The sequence below is a fragment of the Pseudorca crassidens genome, chromosome 10, assembly GCF_039906515.1.
Source record: "Pseudorca crassidens isolate mPseCra1 chromosome 10, mPseCra1.hap1, whole genome shotgun sequence".
In the NCBI taxonomy this organism is placed as follows: domain Eukaryota; kingdom Metazoa; phylum Chordata; class Mammalia; order Artiodactyla; family Delphinidae; genus Pseudorca; species Pseudorca crassidens.
In genome coordinates this window covers 58,304,805-58,325,220 of record NC_090305.1, presented here as the reverse complement: position 1 = coordinate 58,325,220, position 20,416 = coordinate 58,304,805, and the positions used below count along the sequence as shown (strand labels likewise).

The window sequence follows — 20,416 nt, the reverse complement described above, 5'->3', positions numbered from 1 at the left end:
CAAGAGCATCGTGTGCAGTAGTTTGTCCCTATTTGTTTTCACCAAGCCTAGTACATCCATGGCAACTGCTCCATCGATATTTGCCATATAAATGAATACACCAGCAGTGTATCACTTCTTGTCAGTTGAGTAGAAGTATTCTGGAAAAGTAGTGCACTCTTCAATACCTCTTCCAGTGTGTGAATGGCTCTTTGTTTGCCTTACTCTGTTGGTCACCTTCCCAGGGGGTTACATCTCGCCCTCCGCCTAGGTAACTCCAACAGAAGGACCACGCACACACCCATTCATCCTTGATGTGGTCCTGAAATGTGAGGGAGACGCCTACTGCCTCCCTAGGGAACCCCCATCAGAGCAAGGGAGAGAGGAGAGTGAGGATGAGGAATCCTACTCTCATTCAAAAGGTTCTATTCATTGGAGCATTTCACCTTTCTTTCAAGAACATACCTTTGAAAAAAACCATTCCTATTTCCAGAGATTCCAGAAACAGCCACTACAAAAGCCAGCTGCTCCCGATCAACAAACTTCTGCACTTTTTTGTCCCAGATTTTAGAAAGACAGTGGAGGAAAAAAAATAAATAATGAATCACATGGCTAATATTCTGGTAAGGGCAAAAGTTTTCCAAGATTCTGATCAGCTCCCACTCATCTTCCTTCATAAAATAATAATAATAATAGTGATGATATTACACTTGAGGAAACTGCTGACATAGCAGCCACAAGCTCACGGTCAAATCTGAGGCCCTCCAAGGAGAAAAAAATCCAGCCTACATGTATTAAGAATATCCTGACTCGATGCTTGGACCACCATTTTGGCCCAGCAGGACTGGTGTCTGTGGTCTCCAGTGAGAAAAGCTTTTGAACAGCACCTCACATGTCAGACAGCACAGGGGAAGCATGACTGGGGATGGATGGGAGGCATCTTTGAGGATGGATTTTTTTCTACCCATCCACCTCCTTTCTGTGGGGCTTTTCACACAGAGGAGGACTTTTCCCCCAGCTCCCCAGCCTTGGTCCTTCTGGTCCAGAGCCAGCCTCAGCAACTGAAGCCAGTGTACTGGAAGAGAGCAGGATGCAGAACTGGACACTCCCAGCTTTAATCCCCACCGCCAGCCCCGACCACCATGAGCCCTTGAGCAAGTCACCTGTCTCCCTAAGCCTCTGCGTCCTCCACACTATTAAGAGTGTAATAATACTTACTTCTTAGTGTCACTGACCAGATTAAATGAAATAATACTAGCTCTCATCTACTGAGTGCTTACTATAAGCCAAGCTTTTGGAAGCACTTAAACATGTTTTAATTCGTTAAGTACTCAAAACAACTTTAATAATGTGTTGCTATTATTTCTCCCATTTTACAGAAGAGGAAACAGAGGCACAGAGGTGTGAAGCAACTTGCCCGAGGCTGTGCAGTTGTGCAAACACTACAGTGGACTCTAGCACCTATAGTCCTAGTATAGGGTACCTAGTACATGATGGAAACTCAATAAACAGGGGTCTCTTCCCCTTCATAAAAGAAGACAACTTTACTTCTACCCTATGCTATGCAGTTGATGATTTTGGTCACTGTACCATTTTTAGGAAGGTGAACAATTTGTTTCAAACTCTAAATGGCGCTCTGGGTATAGTGATCCTCCTCTTGAAGGCTGGTTTTTCATGGATGGAGCCACCCATCTCCCAGCCAAGTGTTTTAGGAAATGCACTTGATCCCCCACCCACACCACAAAAATAGCCTTACTAAGGCTACAACCAGAAGACCATTATATGTGGCCACTAGATGGTTCTTCCAACTTCATATATATTCTTACTGTGCCTTTTTACCTCCCTTAAGTGTTCTTTCATTATTGGAGTTGGCTAGCCAGAAGGCACTGAAATTTCCACTGGTCTCCTGTAGGATGCATCAAAGAAAAAATTTTTTTAACTTAACTGCCATAGTGTTTATTTCTCTTTTCTTTATCTTAATCACATGTGATATATTCTTAGGTACTGTGAGTAGTCAGACAGATGAAACAAAACATAGTCGCATCATTTTACAAATGGAATTTTCAGTCCTGTTTAAAGAAACTAAACAGCTTCATCCCTATTCCTGGACATTTTGGAAATGGTGTGTTTTGGAACGAGGCTCAAGACCATTAAAGACTGTAGACTTTTAATTGCAGAGTTGGTTGTTTTAAGAGACAACAGGCCTGCCAGAATTCATGCTCTCTGGAGAGAAAAATAAAAACATCTGTGAGTCCCAGTCACAGACAGCATTTCCTGGCTTGATCCCTGGCCACTTGAGGTGACCCAATCACTCCCAGATATCTTTCTCTCTGTTTTCTCAAGACAAAGAATCCTCAGTCTATGGGTACTTTGGCTGCTTCCCACCACAACACCTTGTACTGTGCTGTCTACCCTGTTGTTGGAGGGACTTTTCTCTGTTACCCCTTGGCTTCAACCTTATAGTACAGTGGATGACAGCCAACAGGAGAGCTAGGCTCTAAACACAGCACGAAAGGCAAAAATTCTGTCCAAATTGTCCTTTTGAAGCCCTTGGGGAGGCACCACGGTGGAGATCAACACAATATCTCTCATAAGCCCAACCCTACCCAAGGTGCTCCTGCACTGAGACCAACAGCGGCCACTCCATGGACCTGAGCCAGGGATGCAGGAACTGAGCTGCTAGAGAGAGTAACTGACTCAAAACTCAAGCTGGACCGTACTTTCACTCAGTAGAATACAGAACCCAATGACCCACACCATCTAAATCTCAATCCCCACCCCCACTCCTCTCTCCCTACCCCTTCAGTGTGCCTACCTGCAATTTTATTAGGTAAAATCCATTCATGCTACAATCCTGCTATACCTCCACTGGCTTCAGGATGAAACCCAAACTCATAGGTGTGTCACAATATAGTGTTTCTCTCTCTCTCTCTCTCTCTCTCTCTCTCATCTCTTACTGTGTTCTCCTGGCCTGTGTTCAGTATTTTGGTCATAAACATCTTTGCCACAAGCATTTTTGCAGCAAATATTTTTGCCACATAACTAATTGACCATAAGGCAATTTTGCCATAAAAGATAAAAGAACTGGTTGATTTATACTACATAAATCTAGGCACTCATAACACTCTACACGGTGACAAGGAGACAGGCAGTCTTAAAGCACTGGATGATAACAGCTACATGTGTCGACTTGATTGTAAACATGGTGATAAAACTTACTGGAAGTATGAAATAAGAGAGGGTAAAGCCAGATTGCATACTCTACTAGAAAATAATAACATAGCAGTTTGCAAATCCTTCAGATATTTGAAGGTGGAGAGTTGAACACACATTTCCCATGAACTTTGGAACATCTATCAATGAACATGTGACAAGATGCCAGGAACACACAACAGTGTAGAGGCTTTCACAACACAAAGCTCAGTTACAAATGTGCATCTCAGTATTTGGAAACTGATCCCTCTCTTAATGGAGGAAGAAATCTTAGCAAAAAAGAAAAAGTGCGATGCTGAACGGGAAAACAAATCACATTTTAAATGTATTCAAATATTTTGCATTTTGCAATGAAGTCTTTTAATCTTCGTTATTCATTTTTCATGTTCCATTATGTCCTGTTTAATGATGCTCTTTTATTTTTTATCTTTTACAGGAGAATTGCCTTATAGCCAATTAGTTACATGGTGAAAATGCCTGCAGCAAAAAGTCTTGTGGCAAAGATGTTTACAGCAGAGAAGCTCATGGCAAAAATACCTCCGGACCGACTCCTTTACTCCAGATGCCTGCAGATCTGCATGGGTATCCTGCCCTCCACGCCTCTGTGCCTCTGCTCACATTTTCCCTCTGCCCCGAATGTCTGGATGCATTGCCTTTAATTCCTCCTCTTGGAAGCTGTTCCAGGGCCCCATGATGACCCATCTACCTCTCTTCCAGCACTGACCAGGCACTGACAGCACCCAGCTGTCCTCTCCCACCACACCAGACATCCTGGGAGAGCGGGGCCCACATTTCTTCCCTGACTTGAACAATAAAGAAATGTACATCCCATCCCTGGCAGTAAAGAATCAAGAAAGTTACACAATAACCAAAACAGCTCACTCCTGGTTCAAGCTACCAAGCCTTCCTTTGTCAACCAAATTCAGATCTTGGCTTCCATGAGCAGTTTACTGACTGTGCCTTCTCTCTCTGTGTGCCTGGCTCTGTGCAAAGATCTGGGGAAATTCAAAGTAATGTAAACCCTGGGCTTGGTTTTGTATCTCTACTTAGCCAATTACCAGTTAATGTTTCTCTGATGCCTCCCTTGGGGACATTTATGGGCCCAAGAGTATAATGAAGGTTTGTTTAATGGTGGATTCAGCCAAAAGGCTATTTTGAGAGACCAAGGGGCCTCCTGGGAAATAACTCATCCTAGGGAGATGCTCAGAGCTTTGGTCCAAGGACATTACTTCGGAGATTTGGAAAATCTCCTCCCGCAATCTCTAGGTCTCATGTCTGAGTTGTAGGAAGATGGAATTGCAAGAAAGGCTGAAATAGTCCTGAAAATTATAAGGCACCAGGAAAGCGACACAGAGACCCTGTTCTTTATGTGGTATAATAGATTGCATTATGGTTCCAATTTTCACCCCTCCCTAAATTTGCCTCCTTTGCTGTATGACTGCAGTTCTCCTCGCTAAAAGGGCACAGAACAATAGTTCCCAGTCCCTTGACTTTGAGACTGGTTATATGACTTGCTGTGACCAGTGGAATAAAGCTGAAGTAAGAATGCACCAGCTCTGAACCTAGGCCTTGAGAGTTATCGCGTGTTTCTGCTTGCCCTCTTGCACCGGTGCCATGCTATGAGAAGAATACACTGGTTCCAGCAGGACTGTGAAAGACACATGAAGCAGAGCTGAACTGGGTCACCTGAGCCCAGTTGAGAACCACCTACCCTCTGTTGAACCCCAGATGCATAAGCAAGTCAACCAAGATCCAGTTGAATCCAGCCTGGACCAGCCAACTCTCAGCTGACCTGCAGTTCCCGGAGAATAAACAATTGCTGGTTTAAGCCACTGAGTTTTGGCTAGTTTGTTATACAGCATTTTCTTGTGGTTCTAGCTAGCTGATACATACCGGAGTCTGGGGCCTGGCCACCACACCAGTTGTTCCCATATTATTGATTACTGGGCCCAGAGAACAGACCTGGCTCCGACCAACAGTCCTGAAACGCCAGGGTAAGGCAGTGGAGGCAGCTTTAGGGAAAAGATGCCTTACTGACCATGAGCCTCGGGTTTTATATTTTAACATATGAAGAGCACAATGCAATACAGATGGATTTGACCGTCCACTAATGGGCAGCAAGAACATTAGGACCCTTCTAATATTTAACCTTATAGCAAGTGAACATTTTCCCAACACATGAAGTTTTCTACAATCCAAAATACAGTCTGCCTCAAGATAAAACAAATCCACATATTTTTGTTTCATGTTACTTTTCCCCTAAAACACTTTTTGGAAGACCTTTCTAAAACTAAAAGTCATGATCTGATAACTTATGAACCTTCTTTAGAATTGGTTTCTCTCATAATCCCAGGAGGACCTTCTGACTAATGTTAAAACAATTCCAATACCCACTTATCAGTTTGAAATACTTTTCTAAGCTTGGCACAACATGTGCTACTTTAATCTACTACACTAAGTCCTAAGTAAAAGTAATGCTAATTAATATTTAAGAGGTTTGGAAGAGTATCTGTGTGTATGCGGAGGGGCGGATGGGGGGCAGTTACGTCACCTTTCCCCCGATAAATGTAAACAAAAGAAAAAGAATCTTATGGGATATGGGGATATATGTATACATATAGCTGATTCACTTTGTTATACAGCAGAAACTAACACACCATTGTAAAGCAATTATACTCCAATACAGATATTAAAGAAAAAAGAATTCTTACTATTACTTTCCTTTGATGAATAACAGGTTATTTATCAACAGAAGTAAAGACGTCCTAGTGTAGTTACTGGTTCGTGATGGGATATTTCTTTCATTCCACCCAAACTTAACTCTCACAGTTAAGACACACAATATGGCATTTTAGAGGATACCTATCAACACTGATGACTGTTTTTGAGAAATGGTAATAAATAGCATGGAGGCTAAAACAATCTCTCAGAAGGAATTGTCTCGAAAGGAACCCATTCCCTGAAACGTGGTTAAATGACTCAGGACCAGCACCTTCAAGAAGTCTGAAATAAAAGGTTGGCAGAGAGAAAAACAGAAGGCCTTTACGGAAGGTTCACCTTTAGCTGAGGGTTCACGTTCTGTAGGAGGAAGCCCTGCTCCAGGAGACTGGCTGTCTGTTCCCTGGATCAGGACAGCCGCCCCTCTCCTCCACCTGCTCCTGCCACAGAACCATTACTTGTTGTTAAAGCACAACACTTTAAGTGTGGGGAAAAAAATAAAAAGAACCTTTATAGTAGTTCCCGTATTCCTTTATATAATAATAAACTGAATCATAGGGGTTGTTCCAAACAGTTAAATATTGGCAATTTCACATGGCTCAACTTAATACAATGAGTAAACCTAAAATACACCCCTCAGGACTACCCTGGTGGCTCAATGGTTAAGAATCCTCCTGCCAATGCAGGGGACACGGGTTTGAGCCCTGGTCCGGGAAGATCCCACGTGCCACGGAGCAACTAAGCCCGTGAGCCACAACTACTGAGCCTGTGCTCTAGGGCCCGTGAGCCACAGCTACTGAGCCCATGTGCCACAACTACTGAAGCCCACGTGCCTAGAGCCCATGCTCAGCAACAAGAGAAGCCACCGCAATGAGAAGCCCACGCACCACAAGGAAGAGTAGCCCCCGCTCGCCACAACTAGAGAAAGCCCGCACACAGCAACGAAGACCCAACGCAGCCGAAAATAAAATAAAATAAATTTTAAAAAACATTACATTAAAAATAAAATACACCCCCCAACACATACACATCACCAATACTCAGGGAAATTAGAAATACAAAACTCTAATTGTGAGATATGTGAGACTACAAACAAAACAAAAACCAAACTATCCCCCCAAATAATACTTGTTAAAATTACAGTATAATATACACTTTCTTAAACTGCAACTTTTCATTTTAAACCCACCTCTATTTACCCTCTTCGGTGGGGAAATCTGCACATGCAGACTTTGGGCCTGAAGTCAGGACAAACAGCTTCCCAGAACAAAGTCAAGAAGGGGGCACTGACTCACCTGGAGAGTAACAGGTGACCCTGAAGCTGCAGGTCGGCGGCACAGTCCTCAGATCGGCAATTCCTTTCAAACACGGTCTGTGAGGGAGACACAAGAGGAAAAGCAAAACAGGGTTAGTGGTAAACGAGTAAATAACAGCTAACCACTTCCTTCCAAATCAGTGGGAATTCTTCCCGTGTGCTTGAGGCACAGCGAGGCCAAACAATACCAAAAAGTCGGAGTTTGAAGCAGACAAAGGTTTACTGCAGGGCCCTGCAAGGAGTCAGCGTCTCATGCCTTAAAAACCCTAAACTCCCTGAAAGCTTTCAGCAAAGCCCTTTTACAGGAAAGGTGAGGGAGGGGCGGGGTTCATTGTTGGAATCTTCTTGGTGTCAGATCCTTTGTTCCTGAGGTCGGGTCACATATTCCTGTAAACGTCCACCAAACAAATGTTAGTCTCTGTTATGACAAGACGGGGCAAGGTCCCAAGGCTCAACTTTCGCCCTCCAAGGTCCTCGTTAAGAGGCTGGCGGCGCCCTCAGGGCCAGGTCCCCAGGCGCCCAGGACCCAGCCGGCCCTCAGGCTCCTGAGGCCGCCCAACTGGGGGCCAGGTCCCGCCGACTGCGACCCAGGGTGGCTGTCGCCGCCATTAGGTCGCGGAGGTGGGCATGGGGGAGAGGTTCGCCACTGCCTCAAGGCCGGAGCCCAGTGACAAGGGGCCCTCGGCCTGTCCCCGGGCCCCCAGCTCACCCGCCGGTGGAGGCCGAAAGGCCTGGAGGGTCCCGGGGAGAAGGCCGTGACCCATCTGTCTCCACACTCTCCGCCGCAATGACCGCTTCCCTGTTGACCCGGCGGAGTGGGACGTCTAACCACCGCGCCCCGGATCTCTCGCTGAGGGTCTCGCGGTAAAGGCCACGCAGCTGCCCCGCCCCTATTACAATTCGGGTAAGTCCCCCACCCCCATGGAGCCAGGTCCCGCAGGGCGAGGGGTCCTCAGCAGTTAACAAGGAAACCCAAGTCAGGGGTGGCCTTGACCACAGAAGGCACCCCTTGTCTGATTCGTCTCTTAGGCTGCTCAAGTGCTTCTTCAAGTAGTTGTTTCAAGAAAGGTAGACGGTAGGTGTTCTTCCCATCTTTGAGATGATCTTTAAATGCTCTCAGATCGGAATGAATAATAACCCATGTGAGTCAAGAACTCTTAGGTTACAGTCTGGTCATTGCCCTCTGCTGTCGTGGCGAGGCAGAAAATCCGTATTTGATGTGGGTTCTGCCTGAACGAGGGGTTCATACTATAATTTTTAATTCCAAAGGGGAAAAGTCAAAGGCAATTAGACTCTGAGGCCAAGGGCACCACAACCAACTGAAGGGATCCTGTCTCGGCAGGGCAGCCGGTAGCTATCAGGATGGAGTGTCCTTTCTCTAACCAAGGCTGGGCTTCCTGGGCCTCCAGGGCCTCCACCCAGTGCTGGGGCCTAAAGCTCACTATGCCACACCCGACATCTTTCCAGGGGGCTTGCAGCGTGTGCCTGAGCTGAGCCTACCTGTGGAGGGCAGCCAGGAATCAGGAGCAGCTCTGGGGAGGAGTTACAGTTTTCTTCTCTCTGTGGTACCCGGCGGGCTTGTCTGTCCTTTCCTCTGGTCTCAATCTCTCTGATGTCTCTAATCCGTGAACAGCAGGCTTCCTGAGTCCACACGGACAGAGACTCTTCACTAGTTAGATGCCTTTGATCACTTTGGTGGGATTTTGGAGAGAGGAGCCTGTGGCCGTTTTTCAGTTGTCATTTATTCACTATTCAACTTCTCTGTCATCACTACTCATATTTCTGGGTCCCCCTCTAACACATACAGAGAACATAGTTCCAGGTGATTCATCCTACTCCCACAAGACAAGTCCAGGCAGCTTCTCTGAGCATCCATGTGGACTCCAGCAAACGTGCTGGCCAACGAACAATCTAGACCCAACCAGGCAGAGTAACTTTGCTTATGGAAATTCATATTCCTGTGTCACATTTCCAAAAGAATAATATGTCCCAGACAACATTCCCTGCCGTGAGTGTGAGGGAAAAACTCATAAAAGTCTTGAGCAAGAAAAGGACATTCCCATGTTCTTTTAGCCAACACTGGGGGCAAAGAGAGAGCCAAATTTCCAGGAGATTTTAATAGGGGGCATTTGTGATTTATCTGCCATCTCAGTCAAGGAGAAAACAGGAATAAGTGGATGTGAGGTCTGCATGAATATCTCAGGTGGGAAAAGGCAGCTTTCCGAGGTTAGAAATGAGGAGAAACACCAAAGATGACTTTACCACCAAGCTGATGAAACTTCAGGCTGAAGGGCCTTCACTGACACGCTCCCACCGGGGCCTTGCACCTCACGTTCTATTCATGATGTTACTTGATTTTCCCCAAGAGAAGCTCTCCTCCCAAATCATATAAGCTTTAGGCTTCACTAAACCCAGCTCTGCCCCTGGTGACAGGCTTCTCTTTACAAATGTTTCTCCCATTTTACAGGCAAGAGACAGTCTGACTTCCAGCCTTTGGAGGTAGGGTGCGGTGGGGTGGGGAGCAGGTGAGAACTGACAAGGAGGAAGGGACCTACAGCCATCCCGTGGCACACAATCTGAAAAAATGAGGTGCCTGCCCTCCTCAGCTCCATCTCCCTGGCTCTCCTGTGCCAGCCACCCCTTAGCCTGGCCGTATAACTTCCCACCTCAGGGCCTCCCCACATGCTGAGTCCAAATGCCTCCACCGGGTTCACCTGGTATGTGTCCTTTCATCCTTCAATGAGCAAATCAAAACCACATCCCTGAGTCCCTGATAAGCTTGGGCTCTGTCATAAGTTCTTGTAGTTCATGTACTTTTCCTTCTACTGCTCATCTCGATTGTAACTAATTAATTTTATCATTACGTGTTTCCCGTTTGTCTCCCCTGCTAAAATGATGCTCCAGGACTGTATTGGTCTTGTTCACCCCTGTGCCTTCCCTCAGACCCCAGCATGTAGAAGCTGCCACACTGGAGGACCCCACATGCTCTGAGAGATGGGGTGACCGTTGGAACATGGGCCAATGAGAATACACTGCTCATCAACACCAAAGCTGTAGCCCCCTCAGCAAAGAACTGTTGCTCAGCTACAAGCTCTGTCCTTGGTCTGACTTTCCCTTGTACTCTGCTATTTCCTGTCCCTGAAACTAACTTCTCTAGCTGTTAAGTCCTCCAGTGCTGCTGAATTTCCTTCCAACAAAGGCAAGCACTGAGTCTGCCATACACACACTCACACACAAAAACTGGGTGTATATACACACACACACACACACACACACACACACTCACATACACATTAGTTGAGTGCTTACACTGACCAGCTAAAATTAAGCACAAACTATAGTGAGAAGATAAAGCACAAGCTTAGAAATCAGTCCAGGACTCAATTTCCACATTTACAAAATGAAAATAACAGCATTAGTGACAATCTTGTTAATCCACATTAGCATTTAGCTGGGAGTGGGAGTTTGTGGCTATTACGCTGTTCTTATTTTAGGCATCACTGTCTACACCAGCAAATGTGAATGACAATGATGGTATGTAAGAGTGAGGTAAGAGTGAGCTCCATGAAGATTCCCTAGTGGACAGTGCAGTACAAGACCATGGAGAGAGAATCAAAATGAATCTCTCTCTGTGTAGACGACTGTACTTTCTGAAAACCAATGCACGATGTCTCCCATTGCACTCTTTACAATGTGACTCTGAGATTCCTCCCACAGAGAATGGCGTCAATACTTTACCCTTTGAATCTGGGTGGATTTGTGGCTGCAGAGAAGTGGTGCTTTGCAATTTCCAAGCCTAGTCATCAAAAGTACTAGAGGTTCCTCTGAGTTCTCTTGGGGCATTAGCTCCTGGACTATAGCTACTACCCTACAAGGAAGCCATGGAGAGGCCCACGTGGAGAGAAACTAACCGGCAGCATCAACTCGAGGCCACGGAAGTCAGCCGCCATGGAAATGGGTCCCCCAGCCCCACCAAGCTGCCATGATGTGGAGCAGAGATGAGCAGCTCTGACCAGGCCCTGCCAAATTTCAAATTCATGAACAAAATGAATGACTGCTGTTATTTTAGGCCACTACATTTTGGGATAGTTTATTTTACAGAAATAGTTTACTGGAATATTCCTCAACCTAATGGCCTCCCCTAACTTGGGTAATGGTGTGAACAAAAGTGGCTGTGCATTCCAAGCCCTGGCAAAGCCTTGGCTTAGGCAAGACCCTCCCCAGGCTGGGAATGAAGTTGTCTTATAGGTAAAATATCAAGACAGCAAGGAATCAAGAGACCTGTGTCATCCACCTTGGAGACTGAAGTTGAAACTCAGAGATCCTGCGCTTGGGACCTGGATTCGTCTCTCTGGGGCAAGTGACAGTTTTGTTTCCTGAGGAACTGAAAAACATCTCTCTGGGGCAGAAGCGGGGGCAGTCTGAAGCCTCAGAATGCTAGCTGACAGCATAGTTTCCAGGAGCAAGTAAAAAATATCTCTCCTGTACAAAGCGGAAAGAGTACAGGTTCTCCCTGAAGCCAATGGGCCAAACTACCAATTTTCCAACTTCTCCTGTGCCTGCTTCTCCACGTCTCCCTAACCCTCTGGGCAAACACAGGCCTGGCTGCCTAAATCAGGCAAATCTCAACCCAGCTTGGAAGCAGTCTCTCCCACCTCCTTCCAGCCTCGACCTCTGATTGGAAAATCCCTGTCAATTTTTTTTTTTTTTTTAACCTGGAAGCAGCCATTCTGGAAAATGGAAACAGAGCTAAGAAGACATCATCTCTGAGGACGTCCCTGGTGGCACAGTGGTTAAGAATTTGCCTGCCAATGCAGGGGACACCGGTTCAAGCCCTGGTCCGGGAAGATCCCACATGCCACGGAGCAACTAAGCCCGTGCGCCACAACTACTAAAGCCTGCACGTTCTAGAGCCCGTGCTCCGCAACAAGAGAAGTCACCACAATGAGAAGCCCACGCACCGCAACGAAGAGTAGCCCCCGCTCGCTGCATCTAGAGAAAGCCCGCGCGCAGCAAAGAAGATCCAATGCAGCCAAAAATAAATAAAGAAACTAAAAAAAGAAAAAAAAAAAAGAAGACATCATCTCTGATTCCTCTCTGTCTACAGGAGATTAAACTCCTTCTCTCAGGAGACGACTGTTTCCTGCCTTGGGCTTTGCAGTCTGGACACCCAGTGGCCTCCCCAGCCTCATGGACTAGATTTCCATGCTGGCTCCTTTCTCACCCTAGTCTTCATCTCAGCTTTCCCTGGAGAATACACTTTTCTTTTTGAAATCCTTTCTCCAGCTTCTCCTCCAATCCTTACTCTACTTGTTTTAGAGTAAGGTTGGCAGATTTTTCTGTAAAGGGCCAGACAGTAAATATTTTCAGCCTTGAGAGCCAGATGGTCTCAGCTACAACTGCTCAGCTCTGTTGCTAGAGCAAAAGCAGACATATGTAAAGGAATGGCCATGGTTGTGTCAGTAAAACTTTATTTATAAAAACAGGCAGCAGGCTAGATTTGGCCAGCAGACTGTAGTTTGCCCATTCCTGTTCTAGAATATTTGGATACTTGTTTCCTCATTCCCTTTAGGCCAGGGGGGTTGGGGGGAGGGTAGAAGATAATGAATTCAGTTCAATTTAAATTTTGCTCTGAACCAGAGCACAGAGGCTGGAGTTGGCTGTGTTCTTCTCACAAAGCTGTGGCCACCAAGGCCAAAACAACCTTGGGTGCGTGTGATAGCTCAATGGCTGCCCTGGCCAAGGCTGACTTCAGAAAAGCAGTCGCCCAGGTGCTCAGGCCTTGGAGGGCCGATTTTCTCCCACCCAAATCTACAGTGGAAAAATCTGCACTGATCTAGCAGGAAGTAGGATTCTTAGTCTATTCCAGCTGTCACGTTCAGAGGAGGCTCAGTTTCTTGAAGTTGGTGATATTAGCTTTAAAAATATATAAATCATTGATGTAGGATAGACACTGTTTATAGGGTTGCCATGGCAAACCGGTCCCATGCTGACACCTGAGAAAATAGGACAATTGGATTGGGTGGGAATTAATGCTTTTCAAATCCCAGCCCAAGGCTGTTTGTAAGCTAAAATGAGCGAGACATTTCCTGATGGGCAATCTGACTTTGCAGAAGGTGTCTGCCTGGACAACAGGAGGGACATTTCTGAACTGCTGTTCCTCCCATCGTCCCACATAAGTTCCCAGAGGCCCCAGCCATAGGTAATTCATGCCTGCAGCCCCCAGCACCTAGCATAGTATTAAACATTTGTGTGTGTGTGTGTGTGTGTGTGTAAATGCCATGACCTGAGTGTAAGAGGTTTCTCCTTCCCGATTCCATTTTAATGCTTTTTCCAGAATGCAAAATTGTCCTTAATGTGGCACATTAAAGACCTCATTCCTGGGTGGTCCCAGGAATTTCAGCTCTATTGAGTCTTATACCCAAATGAAGGAAGAGTCTCATAGCTTGGTATTTAAAATCAGGTCACGGGCTTCCCTGCTGGCGCAGTGGTTAAGAATCCGCCTGCCAATGCAGGGGATTTGGGTTCGAGCCCTGGTCCGGGAAGATCCCACATGCCACGGAGCAGCTAAGCCCGTGCGCCACAACTACTGAAGCCTGCATGCCTAGAGCCCATGCTCCGCAACAAGAGAAGCCACCGCAATGAGAAGCCTGAGCACTGCAACAAAGAGTAGCCCCACTCACTGCAACTGGAGAAAGCCTGCACACAGCAATGAAGACCCAACGCAGACAAAAATAATAAATAAAATAAATAATAAATAAGTAAATAAATAAAATAAAATCAGGTCATGCAGACAGACTTGCTTTCTAAAGAATAGCACATCCACAAGAATAAATGAAAGACAAATACTTTGTAAAATTAAAGCTGAGAAATTCCTTCTATCTCAGGGTCTGTATAAATTGTCCTTTCAGATTTTGAAATCATGGGAGGAGTCCAGTTGGTTTCCCTTTAAACAACAAACGTGGTACTGATTTTGCTTCATGTCCCCCATGGAAAAACTGGAAGTGATAAATGCTTCTGTCTTTTGGGTATCCCTTGGTTTACTCCATGGCCCTGTGGTTTGGAGAACAGCCCCCACTGCCTGAAGGCAACATTCTGAAGATCTAGTTCAATCCCCATGAAGAAGTGAGTGGGAGGAGGAACTGCTCAGGGAGGTCCTGCCCACACGGGCCTACATCTGGCCTCTGGACCCTCCCAGTGTCCTTTCCAGGTCTGCCTGAGACTTGGTGGCTTTTTGCAGGCCATATTTCAAGTCCCTCTACAACAACCTCAGCCATCAACTCCCCTCTAGGGATCTCCTGCCTTCCAGGACCAGAATTTCCTTCTTTTTTTCTTTTTTCTTATAAATTTATTTATTTATTTTCAGCTATGTTGAGTCTTCGTTGCTGCGTGTGGGCTTTCTCTAGTTGCGTCAAGTGGGAGCTACTCTTCCGTTGCGATGCACAGCCTTCTCATTGCAGTGGCTTCTTTTATTGTGGAGCACGGGCTTTAGGCGTGAGGGCTTCAGTAGTTGTGGCGCACCGGCTCCGTAGCTGTGGCTCACGGGCTCTAGAGCGCAAGCTGAGTAGTTGTGGCACACAGGCTTAGTTGCTCTGCGGCATGTGGGATCTTCCCAGACCAGGGCTCGAACCCGTGTCCCCTGCATTGGCAGGTGGATTCTTAACCACTGCGCCACCAGGGAAGCCCCAGAATTTCTTTCATTTCTTCTTTTTTTTTTAAAGGGCCAGAGTTTCTTTGCCTTGATTTTTACCCTGGAATCTTTTGTGTTCTTTTATCTTTTTAGAAAAGGTTGCTGTTAGTCACAAGAGGCAGAAAACAGAACCAACAAATTCAAAAAAAGGGTCTGGTGCTGTCAGAGAAAAGGAAGAGTATTCTAGCCATGCTTCTTTTTTTTTTTAAATTTGGCTGCGCTGGGACTTAGTTGCAGCATGCGGGATCTTTAGTTGTGGCATGCGGGCTCCTTTAGTTGCGGCACGTGGGATCTAGTTCCCTGACCAGGGATGGAAACCGGACCCCCTGCATTGGGGAGCACGAAGCCTTAACCACTGGAGCACCAGGGAAGTCCCTAGCCATGCTTCTAAAAGCTGCTGAGTCAGACTTAGTCAGGCAACTAGGAGTGAGAAAGATGGCTTCAAACTGGAGAGGACGCCAGGGGGACCTCTCCTCCCCTGTCTGCAAGAACATCATGTGAATGGGCTCCAGGTAGCATTTCAAGTAGCAAGAGCCTGGCCTTTGACTTCCTGAATCATCTCAGAAGATACCAAGAGAGAAGCTAAGATTTCTTCCCCAGCTAGAGACTATCCACTGGATGTGCACCCTCGCTTGTTTACACACACACTCCACGTGCTTGTGCGGGAGGTTTTTAATAAAGCAGGACAATGTAGAAGAAGATCCAACAGGCTGAAGATTTGGAGGAAAACCACTGTTTTCTTCTGAAAAGAGTTTTGGAGGACCAGAACACATTCTTTCCAGAAAACTGCAAAGATAATGGTTGTAATTCAGTTTGCTAATCTTTTGTTAAGGATTTTTGCATCTATGTTCATCAGCGATATTGGCCTATAATTTTTTTTTGGGTGTTGTTCTTGTCTGGTTTGGGATTAGGGTAATGCTGGCCTTGTAAAATGAGTTAGGATGTGTTCCCTTCTCTTCCGATTTGTTTTGGAAGAGTTTGATAAGGATAGGTATTAAACCTTTTTTTTTCTTTTTTTCGGTACGCGGGTCTCTCACTGCTGTGGCCTCCCCCGTTGCAGAGCACAGGCTCCGGACGCACAGGCTCAGCGGCCATGGCTCATGGGCCCAGCCGCTCTGCGGCATGTGGGATCCTCCCAGAGGGGGGCACAAAGCCGTGTCCCCTGCATCAGCAGGCGGACTCTCAACCACTGCGCCACCAGGGAAGCCCTAAATCTTCTTTGAATATAAATAAAAAGAAATAAAGAATCGCATGCTGCGGGAGTTCCCTAGTGGTCCAGTGGTTAGGACTTGGCACTTTCACTGACGTGGCCTGGGTTCAATCCCTGGTTAGAGAACTAAGATCTCGCAAGCCGCATAGCGGGGCCAAAATAAAAATAAAGAATCTCATGCTAAAAAAAAATTGCAAAGATAAAGTATAACACTGAAGAAGAAATTGTAAAAATTCAACAGGTGACTACAAGTACAGCCCAGCCTTTGATAGTAGGTGTAACCTCTCCTTTGCTCTTTGGATTAACCTTGACGGGAAGCCTGAGAAACAGATACAGCCAGACTTCCGTGGTCAGTAATGTTGAACTACATACTTGTTTTCCTCACTTGTACTTGAAAGTGGATGGTTTTCACAGGTGTTTCACCACGGTGCCCTTTCTGAGAAGATTAGCCAGAGGCTGATGCCAAACAGCTAATGCCTATAAAAGTAGGACTGATCAGGCTGATATAGGGAGGGGGGTGGACACCTCCTCCTCTAACACCCCTTCTCCTCCACTGCACCAACCTGCTCCCTTGAATCCAGGTGTGTGCTCTGGAACCCGCAGGTTGGATGGTCTCTGAGACCTGTCCAGCTCTGACGTCTGGAGTTACTCGGCTCTCTCCTCCCTGCCAACCCCTCAGATTTCCATCCTTCTGCAGAGACTTTACATATGATAATGAAAATAAACCTTAGAGCTGTAAATAATAGAATTTTAAGCTGGCTGTGCACCTCAGCCAGGAAAGCATTACCTAATGTCCAGGCTGAACAAACACTGAGTCTTTGTGGGCACGGGGCTGGCATCCCACACACCCAGGCATTGAGGGGCCGGGGTGGGAGGTCCAGATGGTGATGGTTTCCAGCACAATGGAGGTTCAGAGTTTATGGCTTCAACATAGTAAAACGTTAATATTAGAGTAAAACAGTTCACCTTTCCCTTGAAAGATGACAAAGTGAGTATTCTCAACATAGGCAGTGCCTTTCCTCTCACCAGCTGTGTCTCCTCCATCTTGATCTTCGAAAAAATAGACTCACACGTGCACAAAGGTACTGTGGAGTAGGTAAGTCGTCCTAAATCACACACCTTGCTCTCCTGCCTGGTAGGAATTCTTAGAGAGTTCATGGAGCACATTTATTTCAATTATACAGCTTTGCTGAATCTGCAGTGAAGAAATTCTGATACGACGTCCAATGTCTGCAGGAGGACCTAGCCTTGTGCTCTTTCAGAAGGGCCCTTTCCACTGAGATAGGTTTACTGAGCATCCTCTATGAGCCAGGCAGTGCTAAGCATTGGGGGTCAACAGCAAAAATCAAGGTGTTACCTGGTCTGGGCCCTTATCTGGAGGCTCTGGGGGAAAATGCGCTTCCAGGCATACTCAGGTTGTTTGCGGAATTTACTGCCCTGTGGTTGTAGGACTGAGGTCCCCATTTCCATGCTGACACTCACCAGGGAGGCTCTCTCAGCTCCTCAAGGTTGTCTGCATTCCTTGTCAAGTTGCATCACCGTCTTCAAAGCCAGCAATGGCAGGTCAAGTCCTTCTCAAGCTTCAGATCTCTCTGACTCCTTCCTCTCCTGCATCTCTCTGACCTCCTATTCTTCCTCCTTCCTTCTGCCTCCAGCTGGAGAAAGATTGGGCCCATCTGGATAATCCAGGAAACTCTCCCTAGTGTAAAGCCCATAACCTTAGTTACAACTGCAAAGTCCTTCCCTTTGCCATGTGATGCATTATATTCACAGGTTCCAGGAATGAGGGTGTGGACATCTTTGGGGGCCATTCTGTCTACCACAGTGGGTGGCTGGGAAGTCCAGCCCCAGCCAGGTCTCTTTGGGGGCCTCCTGAGGAAGGCTGAAAGCAGTTATTTCCAAAGCTCTACTCTGTGTATAGGGTTTGAAGTCAGGGCCTCTGTCATAGCCATTGGTATGCTCCCCTGTAGGAGAAACATTAGGGCCCCAATGACAGCCCTTTCTGCTTTCCCAGCACACAGGCCAGCTAGAGCTTTCCAGGACTGTTTCATTTCATTCCATACTCTTTCAGCAGCTGAGACCCACTAGGAACTGATGATGAGTCAACTCTCTGAGTGTATCAGACAGAACCTTCATGAACTGACCTGCAAGACCTTCCTGGGGCTGCTAACTGGCCCCCCAGTCCAGGCAGACCACCTCAAGAAGATGTGATGGTCTCCTGTCCCCTACCAGTTCAATCAAGTCCAACTCCCTGGTCAGTGAACAAGTGGCCTTAGACTGTCTGACTGTACCTCTAGCCCTAATGGCCCCTCTCCTTCTCCTCACTAGTGTTCAGCCACATGGAAGACCATTAGCATCCATCACTCCCTCCTTCTCTGTTGGTCAAAGCCCTCCAGCCCCAAGTATACAAATCCTACTTCTTCCATGAGGCTCCAGCCAATTCTCCCTTCTCCAGAGAGCATCTCCTTATCCTCAGCTGGAAGAGGTCTCCAGAGTGAAATTCACACACACTAGTCTGAATCTCACTTTCTGCTCTGTATAAGTTATTCCTGTACAGTCTCTAAGTCTACTAAGGCAGCAATGTTTCATTTATCTTTTTATCCACATCTTACGTGTAGCAGACATTCAATTAGCTGAATTGCTCTTAGATTTATAGTCCTTTTAAATTACTCTTCTGGCTAATGGATAAAACACTTTGTTGTTGTTATATCTGTACCAAATATATCTTGAGGCAAGAGAGGCAGGTCTCTGCTTTCCTTAAATTTTTAAGGTGAAACGTGCATTCATCAGTCTGTATGTTCTACAGAGGCTGTAGCATTAGAGCTCCAATATTCCCCAAGTGCCCAGAATCCCAACAGGTCCTCAGCAACGGTGGCAACCCCACTATTCACACATACAGCCTGGCACCCACCCTGAAACCCATTTTCTCCCAAGGTTGCTCTTCACCCAGCAGAGGGAAGACTTGGCCTCCTGCCTGCCTCACTCACTCCCACTCTCTGCCAAAAGCCTTGGATCCATCAGTAAGCCTGTACTTAACATGCTCTAACCCTTAGCCAGACTCATCAAGAAAAGAAGTGAGAGGACGCAAATCAATAAAATTAGAAATGAAAAAGGAGAAATCACAACTGACCCCACAGAAATACAAAGGATTACAAGAGACTACTACAAACAACTATATGCCAATAAAATGGACAACCATGAAGAAATGGACAAATTCTTGGAAAGGTACAATTTTCCAAGACTCAACCAGGAAGAATTAGAAAATATAAACAGACCTATCACAAGTAATGAAAGTGAAACTGTAATTAAAAATCTTCCAACAAACAAAAGCCCAGGACCAGATGGCTTCACAGGTGAATTCTATAAAACATGTAGAGAAGACCTAACAACGATCCTTCTCAAACTCTTCCAAAAATTTGCAGAGGGAGGAACACTCCCAAATTCATTCTACAAAGCCACCATCACCCCGATATAAAAACCAGAAAAAGATATCACAAAAAAGAAAATTACAGACCAATATTCACTGATGAACATAGATGCAAAAATCCGCAACAAAATACTAGCAAACAGAGTCCAACAACATGTTAAAAGGATCATACACCATGATCAAGTGGGATTTATCCCAGGGACGCAAGGATTCCTCAATATATGCAAATCAATCAACGTGATACACACTATTAACAAATTAAGGAATAAAAACCATAAGATCATCTCAATAGATGCAGAAAAAGCTTTTGACAAAATTCAACACCCATTTATGATAAATACTCTCCAGAAAATAGGCATAGAGGGAACCTACCTCAACATAATAAAGTTTATACATGACAAACCCACAGCAAACATCATTCTCAATGGTGAAAAAGTGAAAGCATTTCCTCTAAGATCAGGAACAAGACAAGGATGTCCACTCTCACCACTCTTATTCAACATAGTTCTGGAAGTCCTAGTCATGGCAATCAGAGAAGAAAAAGAAATAAAAGGAATACAAATTGGAAAAGAAGAAGTAAAACTGTCACTGCAGATGACATGATGCTATACACAGAAAATCCTAAAGATGCCACGAGAAAACTACTAGAACTAATCAATGAATTTGATAAGGTTGCAGGATACAAAATTAATACACAGAAATCTCTGGCATTCCTATATACTAACAATGAAAAATCAGAAAGAAAAATTAAGGAAATGATCCCATTTACCATCACAACAAAAAGAATACCTAGGAATAAATCTACCTAAGGAGGCGAAAGACTTGTATTCAGAAAACTACAAAACACTGATGAAAGAAATCAAA

At 45.7% G+C, this 20,416-nt stretch overlaps 1 protein-coding gene across 2 annotated transcripts in view; it reads right to left on the bottom strand.

Annotated features, from left to right (window-relative positions):
• ITGA9 (integrin subunit alpha 9) overlaps window positions 1–20,416 on the bottom strand; it is a 351,949-nt gene that overhangs the window by 150,133 nt on the left and 181,400 nt on the right. For both annotated transcript variants that reach the window (XM_067753774.1, XM_067753773.1), the window contains exon 17: window positions 7,206–7,282. In XM_067753774.1, coding sequence (XP_067609875.1) covers window positions 7,206–7,282 — 77 coding nt within the window. The remainder of the gene's footprint in view (window positions 1–7,205; window positions 7,283–20,416) is intronic.